Raw genomic sequence first — 19,572 nt, 5'->3', positions numbered from 1 at the left:
TGTAGTATTACAGTAAATACACCACTCTAATGCATTTACAAATATCGACCGCACACGATGTCAATGCCATCATGACCCACATAAGTCATAATGAACTCAGCGGGAGTTCAACACCAAACGTTCAAAGGCACAGTTCAGTTTACACTTGCCAATTGCATTACTCAAGACAGGCACACTGACCAACTCACGTGACGATCAGCTTAACAGATCGTCAGCGTCAGTTTGTCAGTGCGACTGCCAAAATAACTATGACACATATGCTGATTTAGCATACCATATGCACATTTGTAGTTTGTAAGTATTAGTGTAAATTAGTGTAAGAAATTTTGTATAAAAAGAAAGTAATTTCAAATAAAGAATAAATTCTTGTTGCACGCTACACGTAAGCATTTCTTTAATTTACATGGCGATCCTGCCAGGCTTCGGTCGTTAGTCAGAGGAAAAATTTGCTCAATAAGCAAAACCGCTAAAAAGACCGCGCGCCACTGAGAAGAAAGAAATTGCAAATAGATTCTAAATAGTTCACTTTACTCGGGTTTTCACAGTCAATTTTTACAAAAGATTCACAATCGTATAATAAATATAAAGTCGGCTAGGATGGTAATTCGAAAATAAGCAGTGAACCTCTAGAAGTAAACATACTCCCGCTAGAGCATGTAGCAGCACCGAATCAAAAGGATATCAGAGCTTCGATAGCATAAAAGGGTGGAATATTTGAAGGAATCTGAATCAAATTTCTATGCGTTTTCGCATAATTCAGAAGTGGAATAATTGACTAAAATCAGTTTCAGTTAGTTTTTCACTTAAAAATCAAGTGTCTATGCGTTTTCGCATAATTCAGAAGTGGAATAATTAATTAAAATCAGTTTTAGTTAGTTGTTCACTTTAAAATCAAATTTCTATGCGTTTTCGCATAATTCAGAAGTGGAATAATTGACTAAAATCAGTTTTAGTTAGTTTTTCACTTTAAATTCAAATTTCTATGCGTTTTCGCATAATTCAGAAGTGGAATAATTGACTAAAATCAGTTTCAGTTAGTTTTTGACTTTAAAATCAAATGTCTATGCGTTTTCGCATAATTCAGAAGTGGAATAATTAATTAAAATCAGTTTTAGTTAGTTTTTCACTTTAAAATCAAATTTCTATGCGTTTTCGCATAATTCAGAAGTGGAATAATTGAATGAATGTGTCACAACAAACAAAGAAATACCAAAAGCGAAAGTATTTGATATTTCGGTGTTTGTTTGAAGAATGTAGTGACCCACTTGAATCATCGATTGACGAGGGTTCGATGAGTCGTGCAATAGAACACCCAAGTTGTAAATTAGAATTAGGTTGAACNATGAATGTGTCACAACAAACAAAGAAATACCAAAAGCGAAAGTATTTGATATTTCGGTGTTTGTTTGAAGAATGTAGTGACCCACTTGAATCATCGATTGACGAGGGTTCGATGAGTCGTGCAATAGAACACCCAAGTTGTAAATTAGAATTAGGTTGAACAAAATATGTATGATAAACATGTAACAATAGTATATAATCAAGTAGAAAAATACTTTAGACGGCAGTTTTTAATCCAACTTACTTCGATACAGTTCGAAGATGTTTTACTTGTTTTACTNGCAAATGTCTCTGCGTTTTCGCATAATTCAGAAGTGGAATAATTAATTAAAATTAGTTTTATTTAGTTTTTCATTTTAAAATCAATTGCGTCTATGCGTTTTCGCATAATTCAGAAGTGGAATAATTAATTAAAATTAGTTTTATTTAGTTTTTCATTTTAAAATCAATTGCGTCTATGCGTTTTCGCATAATTCAGAAGTGGAATAATTAATTAAAATTAGTTTTATTTAGTTTTTCATTTTAAAATCAATTGCGTCTATGCGTTTTCGCATAATTCAGAAGTGGAATAATTGACTAAAATCAGTTTTTAATGTACGTACTGTTAAAGCCTGACGAGAGCGTGTTTGGACTAGAAAACACAACCTTATTTCATTTAAGTATGTATGTGTAGTGGCATGAGACATGTGCAAAACATATTGATAATGTACACAACATATTGATGGCAGATACGTTAAAATATTGAATGAAATAGAATGTGTCACAACAAACAAAGAAATACCAAAAGCGAAAGTATTTGATATTTCGGTGTTTGTTTGAAGAATGTAGTGACCCACTTGAATCACCGATTGACGAGGGCTCGATGAGTCGTGCAATAGAACACCCAAGTTGTAAGTTGTTAGAATTAGGTTGAACAAAATATGTATGATAAACATGTAACAAAATATGTATGATAAACATGTAACAATAGTATATAATCAAGTAGAAAAATACTTTAGACGGCAGTTTTTAATCCAACTTACTTCGATACAGTTCGAAGATGTTTTACTTGTTTTACTTTAAATAAAAATGAGAAATCAACTAGACAAAGAAAACTCTCTGCCAGGTCTTTTACTTTAAAACAAACAGAAAACATTACATACGTGACAAGGGATGACGGAAATTCGTTCCAAAATAAATTATATATTTTCACTTTAAAATCAATTTCCTATGCGTTTTCGCATATTTAAGAAGTGGAATAATTAATTAAAATTAGTTTTATTTAGTTTTTCATTTTAAAATCAATTGCGTCTATGCGTTTTCGCATTATTCAGAAGTGGAATAATTGATTAAAATCAGTTTTAGTTAGTTTTTCAATTTAAAATCAAATGTCTATGCGTTTTTAGTGTGTAGTATGCAGTGTGACTTTTAAAGAACAAACAAGTCGAAGCAAACTAACCCAAATCATTTCACAATTCAACTCGCACAAATAAATATCAAATATCATTATCAAAAGACCTTGATGGCATTCTTTGTCACTTCAGTTCATTACCACTTAAACCATTTCACTTTCAATGCCAAGACCACCCAATGCCTAATTGCCGACAAAGCAGTCTTTGTCATCAAGGGCATGGTCACCGCTTTACTCCGCTCACACATGCGGTTATACTAAAATTAAAAATATTATTCTTTACATGGCGATCCTGCCAGTGTGCTTCGCACTATAGAGCACCAAAAAATAATTTTAAAAATTAAAAAGAGGCTTCATTTTGAGCCTCTACTAAAAAAAAAAAAGAGAAATTTCCAAAAAATTATAAAAATCCAAAAAATGAAATTTCAATAAAAATTCAATTAAAATCCTGAAAAGTGTGCTTCAAATTAGAGCACCTAAGCCCAAAAACCAAAGAAGGAAGAAATAATAATCCCACCAGTTCATTAAGTAAGTCATTTAAGTATGTATTTTCACTTTAAACTAAATTTCCTATGCGTTTTCGCATATTTAAGAAGTGGAATAATTAATTAAAATCAGTTTTAGTTAGTTTTTCACTTTAAAATCAAATGTCTATGCGTTTTCGCATAATTCAGAAGTGGAATAATTGGTTAAAAATCAGTTAGTAATATACAAATGGCCATGTTCAATATAATTTCTATGCGTTTTCGCATAATTCAGAAGTGGAATAATTGGTTAAAAATCAGTTAGTAATATACAAATGGCCATGTTCAATATAATTTCTATGCGTTTTCGCATAATTCAGAAGTGGAATAATTGATTAAAATCAGTTTTAGTTAGTTTTTCAATTTAAAATCAAATGTCTATGCGTTTTCGCATAATTCAGAAGTGGAATAATTGATTAAAATCAGTTTTAGTTAGTTTTTCAATTTAAAATCAAATGTCTATGCTGTTGCATGCAAACGCAGTCAACATAAACAGCAGCTAAAGTAAACTCAAATAAAGAAACATTAAAGTCGCAGTCCATTGACACTTCACACACACACACACACTTACAACATACAACAGAACGGCATTTAATAATCCAAAATGTTGAACGCTGTTCGTTGCGTAAATACAAATCAATAATGCCTAGTCAGCAAGACTCCGATCATGGGGAGGCCACTGCCCATGTCGCTAAGTGAACTGCCGCACATACAATGTATTAAACAATATTAGCGATCATCGACTCTGCTGACTGAAGCATTGGCCATAGTACTAAGCCATAACACTGAACGCTGCCTCAGTTGACTTACCCAAAATATGTTGACCGCTGGTTGTATGCAGCGATTGCTCCATTTAGAACATGGGAATAAGAACGTCAACGTAGGACGCCCATGTATAATTTGTAAGAAAGTACACGGGAATAAGAACGTCAGCTTAAGACGCCCATGTACATAGAAATAAGTATAAATAGAACAAGTAGATGCATAAGAAGGTCAATGTCAAGCCAACCGCCCTCAGTGGCGAAAGTAAGACCAAAATAAAAATTATTCGCCTTCAGTGGCGTAACAAGAAAACGCAAATCTTTTAACTCTTTCCGGGACGCTGGTAAAAAAACTGTACCACTTATTTAAATAATTTACCTAAATTTTGTGCGCGATGGTATTGATCTCATACCAATTTTATAAGCATATTTAAAGGTATATTTTCCAAAAAAAAATTATATCCAGTGTGAAAAGGAGATGAATATATATTTTTCTTATGCATAAAGAGTGTGAAAATAGTACTTGTCGGGAGTGTTCCTCGAAATTTATCATATTTTGTGAAAAGCGCGAATTGCGGCGTCAGTCTGCTGTATTTTTCAATAAATAAAGTTTAGGTGAACTTATTTCTAACTCGATGAAATAAAAACGAAGACATTTGTTGATTTGGTAAGTATTTAAAGTTCATGGTACATAAATTTTACCACTGCGCATTCTACATACGTATGTACATATGTATCCACAGAAATGGCTAACAAACTAAAGGCCAGGGATATCTCCTATATATTGGAAACCATCGATGATGATGAAATTGATTTGGCAGAAATTCCATCAGACGCTGAGTCAATCGTAGACGATGTTGATGAAACCATCCAGGAAATATTTGATAACATCATTGCGGAAGAAAATGAGGAAGACGGCATTGTTGAAGGCAATGCAGAAGTTGAAGGCAATGAAGAAGTTGGAGGCAATGAAGAAGTTTATGATAGCGAAGACGAGATACCTTTAGCTGCTCTAATGAATATAGAAGAACAGTTTATCCCACCCAAGTGGAATAAGCAGAATTCTACGGAGTCAACGCAAGTATTTATTGGCGCGATGCAGGGACCTACTGACATTATCGAAAACTTGTCTTCCCACAACAATTTCGCAATTTTTGAAGCGATAATAACGTCGGAAATTATTGAACATATAGTTTTCCAAACGAATTTGTATGCCCAACAATCTGGCAAGCACTACATTCCGACAAATGCGTCCGAAATTCGTGTCTTTATTGGAATAAACTTTTTGATGGGAATAAAACCCCAGAGCAGTTACCGAGACTATTGGTCATCGCGTCCAGAATTGAACGACAGTTATATATCTCAACTAATTCCAGTAAAAAGGTTTGACTGGATTTTAGCCAATTTACATTTGAACGATTCTTCTCTTATGCCAAAAAGAGGATCACCAGAGTTCAACAAACTCTACAAAGTTCAACCGTTTTTGGATATGGTGCAAGAAAGGTTCAAACTGTGCTTCAATGCGGGCGAGTATCTTGCAGTAGATGAATCAATGATAAGATTCAAAGGTACTTTCGAAGATACAAAGATATATATAGGCAAATTTGTTTTCTATAAGATTTTAAACATTTAAAACTTTAACTTTAAAATCAAATTTCTATGCGTTTTCGCATTATTCAGAAGTGGAATAATTGATTAAAATCAGTTTTAGTTAGTTTTTCAATTTAAAATCAAATGTCTATGCGGTTTCGCATATTTAAGAAGTGGAATAATTGATTGAAATCAGTTTTAGTTAGTTTTTCAATTTAAAATCAATGACTATGCGTTTTCGCATTATTCAGAAGTGGAATAATTGATTAAAATCAGTTTTAGTTAGTTTTTCAATTTAAAATCAATGACTATGCGTTTTCGCATTATTCAGAAGTGGAATAATTGACTAAAATCAGTTTCAGTTAGTTTTTCACTTTAAAATCAAATGTCTATGCGTTTTCGCATATTTAAGAAGTGGAATAATTGATTGAAATCAGTTTTAGTTAGTTTTTCAATTTAAAATCAAATGTCGATGCGTTTTCGCATATTTAAGAAGTGGAATAATTAATTAAAATCAGTTTTAGTTAGTTTTTCACTTTAAAATCAAATGTCTATGCGTTTTCGCATAATTCAGAAGTGGAATAATTGGTTAAATATCAGTTTGTATTAGTATGGGAGTTGTTTAATCATAGAGAGCATTTCTGAGGCAAAAGCAACCCTATGTCATTTTTGTGTTTTTTTTTTTTTACTTTATAATCAAAGCTCTATGCGTTTTCGCAAAAATCAGAAGTGGAATAATTGGTTAAAATCGGTTGGTAATATGCAAATGTTCAATCCAAGAGAGCGTTTTTTTAAATTTGCAAAAGAAACCTTATTTTCACTTTAAAATCAAATGTCTATGCGTTTTCGCATAATTCAGAAGTGGAATAATTGATTAAAAATCAGTTAGTAGGATACAAATGGACTCGTTCAATGGCAGAGGAATGCGATTTTAGTATGTTTTTTCTCTTTAAAATATAATGCCTGTGCATTTTCGCATTATTTGAAAGTATCTATGCGTTTTCGCATAATTCAGAAGTGGAATAATTGACTAAAATCAGTTTTTAATGTACATACATTAGTACTGTTTAAATCGGAGGAGAGCGTGTTTGAATTAGAAAACACAAGCTTATTTCATTTAAGTATGTATTTTCACTTTAAAATCAAATGTCTATGCGTTTTCGCATATTTAAGAAGTGGAATAATTAATTAAAATCAGTTTTAGTTAAATTTTCAATTTAAAATCAGATGTCTATGCGTTTTCGCATTATTCAGAAGTGGAATAATTGACTAAAATCAGTTTCAGTTAGTTTTTCACTTTAAAATCAAATGTCTATGCGTTTTCGCATAATTCAGAAGTGGAATAATTGGTTAAATATCAGTTTGTATTAGTATGGGAGTTGTTTAATCATAGAGAGCATTTCTGAGGCAAAAGCAACCCTATGTCATTTTTGTGTTTTTTTTTTTTTACTTTATAATCAAAGCTCTATGCGTTTTCGCAAAAATCAGAAGTGGAATAATTGGTTAAAATCGGTTGGTAATATGCAAATGTACTTGTTCAATGGCAGATGAATAGGACTTTAGTATGTCTTTTCACTTTACAATCTAATTTATATGCGTTTTCGCATAATTCAGAAGTGGAATAATTGTTTAAAATCAGTTTTGTTAATGTAAATTCAACCCTATTTCCTTTTGCTAGGTATTTTCAATTCAAAATCAAAGTTCTATGCATTTTTAATAGCAAACACATAGGTACTTGTTCAATCCAAGAGAGCGTTTTTTTAAATTTGCAAAAGAAACCTTATTTTCACTTTAAAATCAAATGTTTATGCGTTTTCGCATTTTTCAGAAGTGGAATAATTGATTAAAATAAGTTGCACTTATTGAACCGTGGAAGAAAGCGTTTTGGAGTTTTCATACCAATTTCAATTGTAAGTATTTTCCCTTTTTTAAATAATTTCCTTTGCGTTTTCGCATAATTCAGAAGTGGAATAATTAATTAAATCAGTCGTGCTTGTTCAACCAGAGAAATCAGCGTTTTTGGGCTTACAAATGTAACCCTATTTCATTTTAGTATTGTAGTAGTATGCTAAGTGTTGACGTTTGTAGTAGTGTGCTAAGGGTTAATGTTAGTGGTGCCAAGAGAAGTGTAAAAAGTAGAACATAAGTGATAGATTGTAAGCACTGTAATGTAGACTTACAAAGGACACCATTTTGGCAAGCGAAAAACGAGGAATAAAGACATTCTGAAACAATTGCACAAAGCGGCCGGTCGTATTTTATTTGAGTGCGTGTTTGCTTATATACATATAGTTGCGTTTTACCGAATTTGCTGTTACAGATTACAGTGTTGCGTTTTCTGATTGTAAGTTGCTCGCATACTACAGTATGTAAGCATTTTCAATTTGAAATCAATTTCCTTTGCGTTTTCGCATAATTCAGAAGTGGAATAATTGATGAAAATCAGTTTTGTTTTATGTACACACATATATGTACGTGTAAACATTTTGGGTGAGCGTTCGTAGTGCATATTCGGCACGATTGAATCCCTCAATACATTTCTTAAATAATCGGAGTTATGATCGGAATATAACGGAAGTGTTCTAAATTAATTTATGAAATATAGATTTAAATAAAGTAATTGTTCAAATTTGCAAGAACAATGGTTGTTTGAGCTAAAAGATTTAGTGTAAAAAGAAACTAAGCAGCTGCTTGCGTTTCTGCATAATTCAGAAGTGAAATAAGAACGTATTAGTTTCGTAATAGAAATACAAATTAAATTGTGACAATAATCACACATTAAATTTTATCACATGAAAATTTTGCGTTTGCGAAATCACTTAAAGTCGGATGAGAAGAACATGTAGATTTTTCCCTCCCTTCCCCATCCAAAAAAAACCAACGTCACTATTTGCTTATAATTCATTTATCGGATACATTGAAATCTGCTTTCACATATATTGATATGGCTTTATTGGAAGACAACTGTGTTGCCAGATTTGAAAATAATAATAATAATAAAATATGGGCAAGTCTGAGAAGAAGGGGGAGAAGGAAGGTGTTGAGGCCACTTCTTTGCAGGTCCCTCCTGTTGACAACAAGCCAGGTCAACGTAGACGTCGAGGTAGGAATAAGAAGCCTATCAGCTACCAGGGGGACGATCCGTTCGCACCTAAGTGACTATCCGCACCGGGTGCGGTAATAAATGACCCACTAACCGATAAATGTTTCCTCCCTCTTCTTGGAGATATGCTCGGGCCAGATCATCGAGGAAAATTTATCCAGGTACTGAAGTCTTGGTTTCGGTTGCGACGGAAGGAGTATAGCACTTTGGTCGCTCATACGTTTGCGGTCAAGCGCTCGATATCGTTATCGGTGTATTGCTATTATAGCGCTTGTTTAACTTGAGCACGTCTTTTGGATGTCGACGCGAAGAAACGACAAGAGAAATTTCGAGGACAGAATAGCCAACTACAAACCACCTAAAATCTTAGGAGCGTACGTTGCAGGGTTTGGGATTACAGAACATCCCAGTAGCTTCTACGAGTTGAAGATGCGGTTGGATAAGCCAACGTATCGACCGTCATGTGTTGCACAGAACCTGCCCGGATTCTTTGGCGTGATGCAGCAAAACTATCGACATTATGCCTGCTACCCATGTGTCGCAGTGTTAGCCCTTAGAATACTAATGTGGGTTGGGATCTCCCGGCTGACATACGATTTGCAGATCATCCCATAACGGAAGCTTGCATCGGATACTCCCGTGCACGACGATTGGATCCAGCTATAGTGCGAACTGATCTGCAGTGTGGGGTTACACGACTGGCGATACCTGTAGATTCGGATGTCTTTGCCGTCAACTACTGCAGCAAGTTCCATTCCTAACTAGCTTGAATGGTACCCACGGACGATTGCTGTAAGAAACTGTTTGTGAAGCTCGTGATGCGATACAAGATTCGGCCTTTCAGGCGCATGCCCCCATGCGTTTGGCTGCAGGAGTCGAGCACGCCGGCGCCACTTTCCTATATCGACTTAATAAAGTCGACACTGAGGCGGAGGTGACTACATACTCACGCCCTACGTTGTGGATCAAGATGAACCACCTGACGACCTCGGATTTCTCCGAGAATCGGAACTAGATGCCTCATTTGCCACATTATAAATTTGCGTTTTCGCAAAAATCAGAAGTGGGATAATCGATGAAATCAGCTTTAATAGTCAATTTAAAAGTTTTACCATAAACTACATTTTTTCTTATCTTAATAGATTTTAAAAACAAAAACAAAAAAGGACATGTTGATAATATTCCTTTCCAGAAAGAATTAAATTGTGACTCTAATCACATATACAATTTTACCACATTAAAACCTGCGTTTTCGCAAAAATCAGAAGTGGGATAAGTGATAAAATCAGCTTCAACATATGCACTTATTCAATATAGACGAATTTATTTTCAATTTAAGAAGCCATACCAAAATCCACATCCACTGAAACCACCTACTAACCTTACTCTTCCCACACTCCTGTCAATATCACTCAAAATCTACACAATTCCAAAGACCAGCTGCTTCTATTTTAATACGTGTGATTAATATTCTTAAACTTCATTACACTGATCAGGTCCTGCACTTCCTCCACAATTACAGTTAGTCGATTACATGGACTGATAATGTACAATACGCGCCTCTTACGCAGACTGCTACTTTGAAGGGAGGGATCATATTATGCAAAATAGCCTAATAGAAGGAATTGTCAATCTTTCAGTTCTAAATTCAAATCAAGAAAAACAAAGCAATCCCATAACCAACAATATGTATTACCCTTGGCTGATTGAAAATTTATTTCGCCAACGAAGAGGGGAATTTTAATCTCTTTCCTGGTTTGAAGGAGCCTCACGAGACGCACAACTTCGCTCCGGCTACTGCAGCAGGTTAAACTCCTACTTGAGTAGGTTGAGTGAGGATGTGCCGAACGAATGTCCGGCATGCGGAGAGACCCCACATGACTCGAACCATCTCTTCGCATGCCCGGAAAACCCGACAACCCTAACGGCCTTGTCCCTGTGGACAAATCCCACAGAAGCTGCACGCTTCCTAGGGTTGCCGTTAGTGGAACTTGACGACAACGACTGAGATACCAACCGATCTGGGCGGGGTTGTTGTAGCCGCTACAACAACAACAACAACGCGGATTGCATGAACCAGAACAACGGGAGCCTGCTCAGCACGAATCAGCGCAACTACCTTGATCAGAAGTAATTGTGGACTCTCCTGTGGATATTTCATCACTTGATCCAATTTTCTATAACAAGATGAAAACCCTCATTCAAGACTCCATTACGCCAAAATCAAATGTAGATATGTCGGACTATTTAGGTGATCAAGAACGGTTTGACTGTTTTTGGTTGACAACAAGGCAAAAATAATCAGTCTTATTGGGGGCGAAATCAGTTGATGTTAGGTGGAGGCTCAACCATAAAGTTTTGCAACCTTTAAGGAGTGATACATGTATTGAGTCCCAAGGTCCACAGGTATGCAATTTGACATCTCGTTCCCAGCTTTTTGTAAAAGGGTCTCCTAATTATAACAGATGCGATCTTATTCCACGTAGTAGCCTCTCAATGACAATGAGATTAACTAGTGATAATCAGTATGTCATATTTGAATCANAACTACCTTGATCAGAAGTAATTGTGGACTCTCCTGTGGATATTTCATCACTTGATCCAATTTTCTATAACAAGATGAAAACCCTCATGCAAGACTCCATTACGCCAAAATCAAATGTAGATATGTCGGACTATTTAGGTGATCAAGAACGGTTTGACTGTTTTTGGTTGACAACAAGGCAAAAATAATCAGTCTTATTGTGGGCGAAATCAGTTGATGTTAGGTGGAGGCTCAACCATAAAGTTTTGCAACCTTTAAGGAGTGATACATGTATTGAGTCCCAAGGTCCACAGGTATGCAATTTGACATCTCGTTCCCAGCTTTTTGTAAAAGGGTCTCCTAATTATAACAGATGNAATCATTGATGGAGATTCCCAGCTTTTTGTAAAAGGGTCTGCTAATTATAACAGATGTGATCTTATTCCACTTAGTAGCCTCTCAATGACAATGAGATTAANCAAGATGAAAACCCTCATTCAAGACTCCATTACGCCAAAATCAAATGTAGATATGTCGGACTATTTAGGTGATCAAGAACGGTTTGACTGTTTTTGGTTGACAACAAGGCAAAAATAATCAGTCTTATTGTGGGCGAAATCAGTTGATGTTAGGTGGAGGCTCAACCATAAAGTTTTGCAACCTTTAAGGAGTGATACATGTATTGAGTCCCAAGGTCCACAGGTATGCAATTTGACATCTCGTTCCCAGCTTTTTGTAAAAGGGTCTCCTAATTATAACAGATGCGATCTTATTCCACGTAGTAGCCTCTCAATGACAATGAGATTAACTAGTGATAATCAGTATGTCATATTTGAATCACCAGGAATAGAGTTATTATTTGCTTCCAAAATCATTGATGGAGATTCCCAGCTTTTTGTAAAAGGGTCTCCTAATTATAACAGATGTGATCTTATTCCACTTAGTAGCCTCTCAATGACAATGAGATTAACTAGTGATAATCAGTATGTCATATTTGAATCAACAGGAATAGAGTTATTATTTGCTTCCAAAATCATTGATGGAGAGTTGGAAATATTGTGCTCATCTGAGAAGGAGACGATTTTCCACAGCCTTACAGGGGATATTTTTTCGATCACTCCAAGAGAAGCTTTAAAAGAATTGTTGAAAACAGTAAAAAGTTCAGTAAGACACAATCGCACTCCACGAGATGTAAGGGTCTCCTAATTGTAACAGATGTGATCTTATTCCACTTAGTAGCCACTCAATGACAATGAGATTAACAAGTGATAATCAGTATGTCATATTTGAATCAACAGGAATAGAGTTATTATTTGCTTCCAAAATCATTGATGGAGAGTTGGAAATATTGTGCTCATCTGAGAAGGAGACGATTTTCCACAGCCTTACAGGGGATATTTTTTCGATCACTCCAAGAGAAGCTTTAAAAGAATTGTTGAAAACAGTAAAAAGTTCAGTAAGACACAATCGCACTCCACGAGATGTAAGGGTCTCCTAATTATAACAGATGTGATCTTATTCCACTTAGTAGCCACTCAATGACAATGAGATTAACCAGTGATAATCAGTATGTCATATTTGAATCAACAGGAATAGAGTTATTATTTGCTTCCAAAATCATTGATGGAGAGTTGGAAATATTGTGCTCATCTGAGAAGGAGACGATTTTCCACAGCCTTACAGGGGATATTTTTTCGATCACTCCAAGAGGAGCTTTAAAAGAATTGTTGAAAACAGTAAAAAGTTCAGTAAGACACAATCGCACTCCACGAGATGTAAGAGAACGAGCAGAAACGTCGCCTGTGTTCCACATTCAAAACCCTCCTCCACTTCTTATCCTTAAGGTATATGAATGAATCGGTTCATTCACACAAATCAAAAAGATCACGTTTCACCAAATTCAGGAATTTGCAAGAACTTGTTTTTTTTCGAACCGAATTTTTATCACAGATCGCTCGAATAAACGCCAATTTTTAATTGATACCGGTGCAGATATTTCCTTAATTTCTTCTTCGGGTTTCAAAAATCTTTTCGCAACAAACAACAGTCCAATTCCAACTTTTGGCACCATTCGAATAGCGATCGATNGATTGTTTTTTTTTTCGAACCGACTTTTTATCACAGATCGCTCGAATAAACGCCAATTTTTAATTGATACCGGTGCAGATATTTCCTTAATTTCTTCTTCGGGTTTCAAAAACCTGAGAAGGTCTTCTTCCGTGCTTTTCGCAGCAAACAACAGTCCAATTCCAACTTTTGGCACCATTCGAATAGCGATCGATTTTGAATTTTACCGATATAACTCAGCTGAACCAAATTGCATCATCTTCATCTATGATGACCGAACATGTCATCAAAACACGTGGTCTACCTATCACGTCAAAACCTCGTCGACTTAATGATGAGAAACTATAAGCCGTAAAAGAAGAGTTTTCTCGAAATGTCCATATGCTTCGCGACTTCATATGGTTAGCAAACCAAACGGTTCCTGGCGTCCCTGCGGGGACAATAGAGCGCTAAATGCTCGGACGATTAGTAATATTATGTATGGAAAGTGTATATTTAGCAAAATCGACCTAAATCGTGCTTATAATCAAATTCCAATCAGAATACAGGATATTCCAAAAACGGCTATCATAACACCTGTTGGCCTCATCGAATTTACTCATATGACATTCGGCCTGTGTAATGCAGCACAAACATTCCAGCGTTTCATGCCTGAGGTTTTAGCGGATTTGGAATTCACATTTTGTTATCTTGTCGAACATTTACATCATTTGCACACAGTATTTGAAAGGTTACACAGCAACTTTAACCTCACCATAAATCCATCAAAATGCGAATTTGGAAAATCTGAAATCCTCTTCTTAGGGCATATGATTTCAAGTTCAGGCTTAGCACCGAACCCAGGAAATTCGGAGCTTGAAGGTTTTCTCAACATTATCAATTTCTATCGGAGAATCATTCCACATGCCATTGAAGAACATCAGCAACCCCGTATTAAACTAATCCCAGGTAATAAGAAAAAGGACAAAAGCCCAATTGTTTGGNCATCAGCAACCCCGTTTTAAACTAATCCCAGGTAATAAGAAAAAGGACAAAAGCCCAATTGTTTGGACGACTGAAACAAAACACCACTGTAAGCACCACCAAATGTAAGCATGACTTTACTCTTCTCGCTCATCCTCAATCCAGAGCAGAAATCGTATTAAGCGGTGATGCCAGCAGTAGGCGCGGCTTTACATCAACCCCTCGGTTTTTTCTCAAAAAAAAAAAAATATATATATCTAATGCCAAAAGAACAACTCGGGAGGTACTGATCGCTGAAGCCGAAAAGGCAGAAACATAAATGACCCAATGCTAAAAAACAAAAATATGGTGAATGGAGCATACTGTTCAACGAAGTACAATAGCTCCGCCCGTGTTTCTGACCCGTATCCAACGTATTCTTAAAAACTTGCGTATTTTTCAGGTAATACTTAAAAAAAAAAAAAAAGACACTCATAAATTGAAAAAAACCCAGTTTTAGCTTCTTCTTATGCAATATCGACCGAATGTACATTTCTGGCCGAGCAAACCTTACCAAACCATTTTTAACGAGGTAGAATTCTGTAAATTAATAATAAAAAATTATTATATATATATATTTTTTTAATATAACTAGTTCAAACAGTAATAAAAACTATGTAATTACATTTAAATTTTTTTTTTACAAAATTTAGAAGAATTAATAAAATTTTCAAACTTTTTAATCAAAATTTTTGAGGAAAATTTGATTTTTGACAATTTTTATTTCATACGATGTTACGTTTTTTTTTCATACAAAAGGCATGCATTACATTGAAAAAAAAAAAATTACACAAGACCGTCGACAAAAAAATTGGCAAAAATCATTGAGAATTTTGAGCTTCTTCAAACTGCATCTTATTATACTAAAATTAAATGGGCTATTAGACTGCCTATTCGAAATATTCGTCAAAATTTATTAAAAAGTTTGAAATTTTGAAGAAAACTTTATAATTTTTCTAAATTTCGTACAAAGTTTGAAACTTTTAAATATTAACTATTTAAAAAATTTTAATTAAAAAAATTCTACCTTTTTAAGTGGTGGTAAAGTTTGTTTTATGTTTTGCTTTACATTTTTTAGGAATATTTGTTCGCATTGAATTCGCAACAAGGCCGATTATTTGTCAGTATACCACATATATGTACGTAAATTTGTTAACTGCATTACTTTCGTTTTACACTTAAAAAACAAAGCCTGATGTTGACATTAGGAGTGATAATTCAGACTAAAGGCATACAAATATCAAAATTCTAACTTATGTTTAAATCTGTAAGATATTCAGTCTTTTGAATCAACTCCCATTGGGGTTTATATTAAATCAAGACTTTGGATTGACTAGACGTTTTACGAACTAAGGAATGATTCTCGATATTTAAACTTACATACAAGCGGACGTTATGCGAATATCCATCAAATGGTTCATTGGGTTGATGTACCTTTTTTAAACTCAAGAAACCAGCTCAGTCCGTGATCCACCAACAGTGTTACTATTTCCGCTGTTGTTGTTGTTGATTTCTTTAGAAGCATGCTTATTCGATTCATTTGTTAAAGCAAGCAGTGTAACAGTCGGAGATGGATTTGTACCGCTATTTTGATCTGAACCATGTGTAGTGTTTTCTCTTGTTGAAATCTCCGATGCCGTGCTAACATTGGAATCTTCATATTGTAGGACAGTGTGACTCAATGGAGAAACAATATGATGAAGTGCTGGTAAGATGATTGGTGCAAAAATAGCGTTTAGATCAAGTGTTTGTTGCAGCATTCGCCACGAAGCCATAAATACTGCTTTGACACGTTCAAAAGTTTCGAAATCATACACCGACCTTGCTGTATTTGTTAAATCAAAAGGTTCTATGATAAAAAAAAAAACATTGCAAATCACATCGTATGACATCCTTGAATTAATATTTTTACCTTCAATACAGAGCTCCTTCCATTGGTGGATATCATTTTTCGACGACTTCGCTAGACGACAGACATTAATTGGCAGGATACCACCAGTACGAATTGAGATTGCAAACTGAGCGTAACTAATAAAAAAAAATAGTGAATACAATTAAAAATCCATGTTAAAAACACTAGTAACCATATTACTTACTCGAAACAACTATAATATTCTAGAAAATACAGAAAAAGTTCACCGATAGATTGCGTATTTTTTGATTCATATGACCCAATGGTCTCGTTCATGTCCACGTATCCAAAGTCATTTGATCGCAGCTGAAATAATAATAAAATAGATACGTAGCAAAGTGTTATTAAAGTGTAACGACGTACTTATGATTTAGGAAATTTCAGAACTTAGGCAGCAGTTTCGGTAACAGCGATTTTTATCCTGCGTACATTGGTTAAGTGGCTCACCGAAACCACAACATACCAAATGTAGGCATTTCACTGTCGAAGTGATGTCGTGTGAATAAAAATCGCTTATAGAGAATTTAAGTCGCAAATGGCTCCTCGATGGGTATGGATGGTCGTGCTGACCTGTCGAGTTTTTTTTTTTAAAGCAAAATAAATAAATTAAAAATGAAGGTCTTTCATTAAATGTAAACGGTACTATAGTATGAACAAATTAACTATAAAAAAAAATTATAAAAAATAAATGTATTAACATAACTGTTCCAAAGTAAATGCATATAATTGACATGAAACATATTTTAAGCACTTTTAAATAATTTTGGAAATTGACTAATAGTTAAATAATTATTAAATTGGAGGAATAACCTGGCGATATGAGGACTTACAATACAAATTGAATTGAAAACACTTTAAAATAATTTGAAATACAATTTTTTGATACAAATGTGGTTGTTCACACTTGCCTGGTTGATTATGAGGTTATGTGGTTATATTTTTTATTCTCTTTACAAGAATAAAATACACTACAGAACATTAATTTTTATCCACATAATCTGATAACCAGGAAAGTTCGAAATACCACAATATATTTGGCAATGGGAATTCACCCAATTAAATTAGATGCGACAACACTGGCAAATTGATGAAAGTTAAAAGAAAATTAGAAGTTGCACGAGGTCTTGGCCATGTGGTAATTCGGATTGCTACTTACATATATGTAGTAAATGGATATAAACCAATTTAAATATATGTAATAACGAAACATAACATACTTCGAGGAATAACCTGGCGTTTGAGGATAGGTTTCCCTGCCATTGAATTTAAAACTCAAGAAATACATATATATATCGTCGATGATTTTGCAAAACCGCCCATCGACCTGTTGCAAAACCGCCTAATTCGCCATTGTGACAAAAATGGGATTTGGTAACCTTGAACTCCAGGCATCGAGATTTATGCATAAGAATCATAAATTCGGTATTAAAACAACAGATTTTTAATATAATAGCTAAAGAATATACCGTATATCAAGGCAATGCCTCTTGTAAAATTTGAGTGCCGTTAGGATAGGCGGTTTGCAATTGGTCGATGGGCGGTTTTGCCAAAACATCGACGATATGTATACCTAGTATATGGAGAATTTACATGATTAAACTTTCAACGCGCAAAAATAGACAGCAGACCAACTTCATTGAAATCGATTAGTTAAAAGGCCATTTACGCCAGGCAAGTGCTGCATTCAACTAAAAGTTGCCTGCAAAATCGCCTCATGTAAATTCCTCTTTACCGAAACCGCCGCCTTAGCTGCGAAAATTATTGCAACGAGAACATATGTATGTAGATTTCAAAGTGCAACAAAAGTACGAAATTTTCCATTAAATGTATAATATAAATTGTATGCAGTTCTTTACTTACCAAGGTGAACTTGTCAGGGAACAACTCATGCAAACATGGGAGCACCGCTGGGCTGACAGCGTACTGCAAAAAGTGTATTACCATGAGAACCAAAGAATAGCTCGATATTGTCATATTTTTGGCATTGTTAATGTTGTGATATTGTGCCCACAGTTTTGTAACTAATACCATAGGACGTAATCGCCAATCAACTAAAAAAATATTTCTTTAATTAAATTTTTTCTTCCAATTAGTGCAGGATCATATGCAAAACACATTTCGCCGTCTTTCTTCACAGATTTGAAGGTTGGAGACGAACTTTAGATATTGTTGCCATACTGCATGAAAACAAATTTTATACATGGAAGTCACATGTGGATATGAATCAGGGTTGCCAAGTACTGGACAAAAACTATAAAAGGGAAGTGGGGTAAAGATCATTGCACACTTCCATTTTCGAGGCATAGCTGAACTAAACCAACCAAAGAACATGTATCAATCCAGAAGTCATTTGCGTTACATTAAACGCATAGGGCGATGATTATTTTTTACTACATGCAGTAGTACCGGAACAGACTCAATAGGCTGTATGCACAATAACGAAGCAATTGCTTTTTCTTAAAATTTCATACCTTTCACTTAAATTTATTTGAACAAATTGAGTAAAGGTTTGAAATTTTAAGAAAAAGCATTTGCTTGGGTTTTATGCATACGGCCCAATGTCTGGTTAACACAAATCGCTAGTGGAAGCGGAGGAGAAGCTCAGCCAAACACTAACATATTGTGTAAGCGCCAATCTATTATTTTAATATTATTATTTTACCTCCAGTTTGGGGTAACGGACATTGAACCAACGGCCGTTAGAGCCGATTTAACGAACTTGTGGAATGCAGTTTTATAGCCCATTCAATTTTGATTTTTAATTTTTTGCTTAATTCGTATACATTTGTATATTTGTATACAGTTTGAAACTTTGATTTATAGTATGAACCATATATTTGTAAAAAAAAACTACGAAATTTTAGCTTGCAAAACATTAAGGGCCGGTTACTCAATGTCTGGTTAACACTAATCTCCGTTTAAACATCATTATCAACGTGTTCGGCTCCATGCATATAACATGGAGTCGGTAACGTCGATAACGATGTTTTACCGGATATTAGTGTTAACCAGACATTGAGTAACCGGCCCTAAGGCTATCTGCACACTTGTCGTCCAATCATAGTTGCGTTATCGTCTCGCCCTGAAATTTTGAGCCGAGCACATGCATTTCAAAGGAGATCTGCACACTTGTCGTTATCGGCTAGTTATCGGCAAATCGTAGAAGATGCAGAAACGGATAAGTACGGCACTGTCGTTTGCTAATCGTTGTGCACGCATTGTTTGTTTACATTTTATGGGGGAAAATTAGTGAAAAAGTTAATATTTGCATTAAAATTGTATAAAAATTAGTATTTTTTTGCATAAAATCTGTGGAAATTATTAAAAAGTGGATAATTGCATTAAAATTTAATAAATA

General features: G+C 34.7%; 1 protein-coding gene across 3 annotated transcripts in view; it reads right to left on the bottom strand.

Annotated features, from left to right (window-relative positions):
* LOC108373798 (poly(A) RNA polymerase gld-2 homolog A-like) overlaps positions 1-19,572 on the bottom strand; it is a 28,703-nt gene that overhangs the window by 5,888 nt on the left and 3,243 nt on the right. The window contains exons 2-5 of one of the 3 annotated variants that reach the window (XR_001848995.1): positions 18,075-18,265; positions 16,399-16,520; positions 16,215-16,330; positions 15,683-16,151 (exon numbers count right to left, since the gene is read on the bottom strand). Coding sequence is in view for 2 of the 3 variants with exons in the window: in XM_017629753.1 (XP_017485242.1) it covers positions 15,748-16,151; positions 16,215-16,330; positions 16,399-16,520; positions 18,075-18,245 (813 nt within the window). In the remaining variant the exon portion in view is untranslated. Of the gene's footprint in view, positions 1-15,335; positions 16,152-16,214; positions 16,331-16,398; positions 16,521-18,074; positions 18,266-19,572 lie in introns of those variants that run through there. The other 2 variants (XM_017629753.1, XM_017629752.1) reach the window with 2 other exon arrangements.

Source organism: Rhagoletis zephyria, unplaced genomic scaffold (assembly GCF_001687245.7).
Source record: "Rhagoletis zephyria isolate East Lansing unplaced genomic scaffold, Rhagoletis_zephyria_1.1 Rzeph_scaffold_07039, whole genome shotgun sequence".
NCBI lineage: Eukaryota > Metazoa > Arthropoda > Insecta > Diptera > Tephritidae > Rhagoletis > Rhagoletis zephyria.
This window is presented reverse-complemented; position numbering and strand designations above follow the sequence as displayed.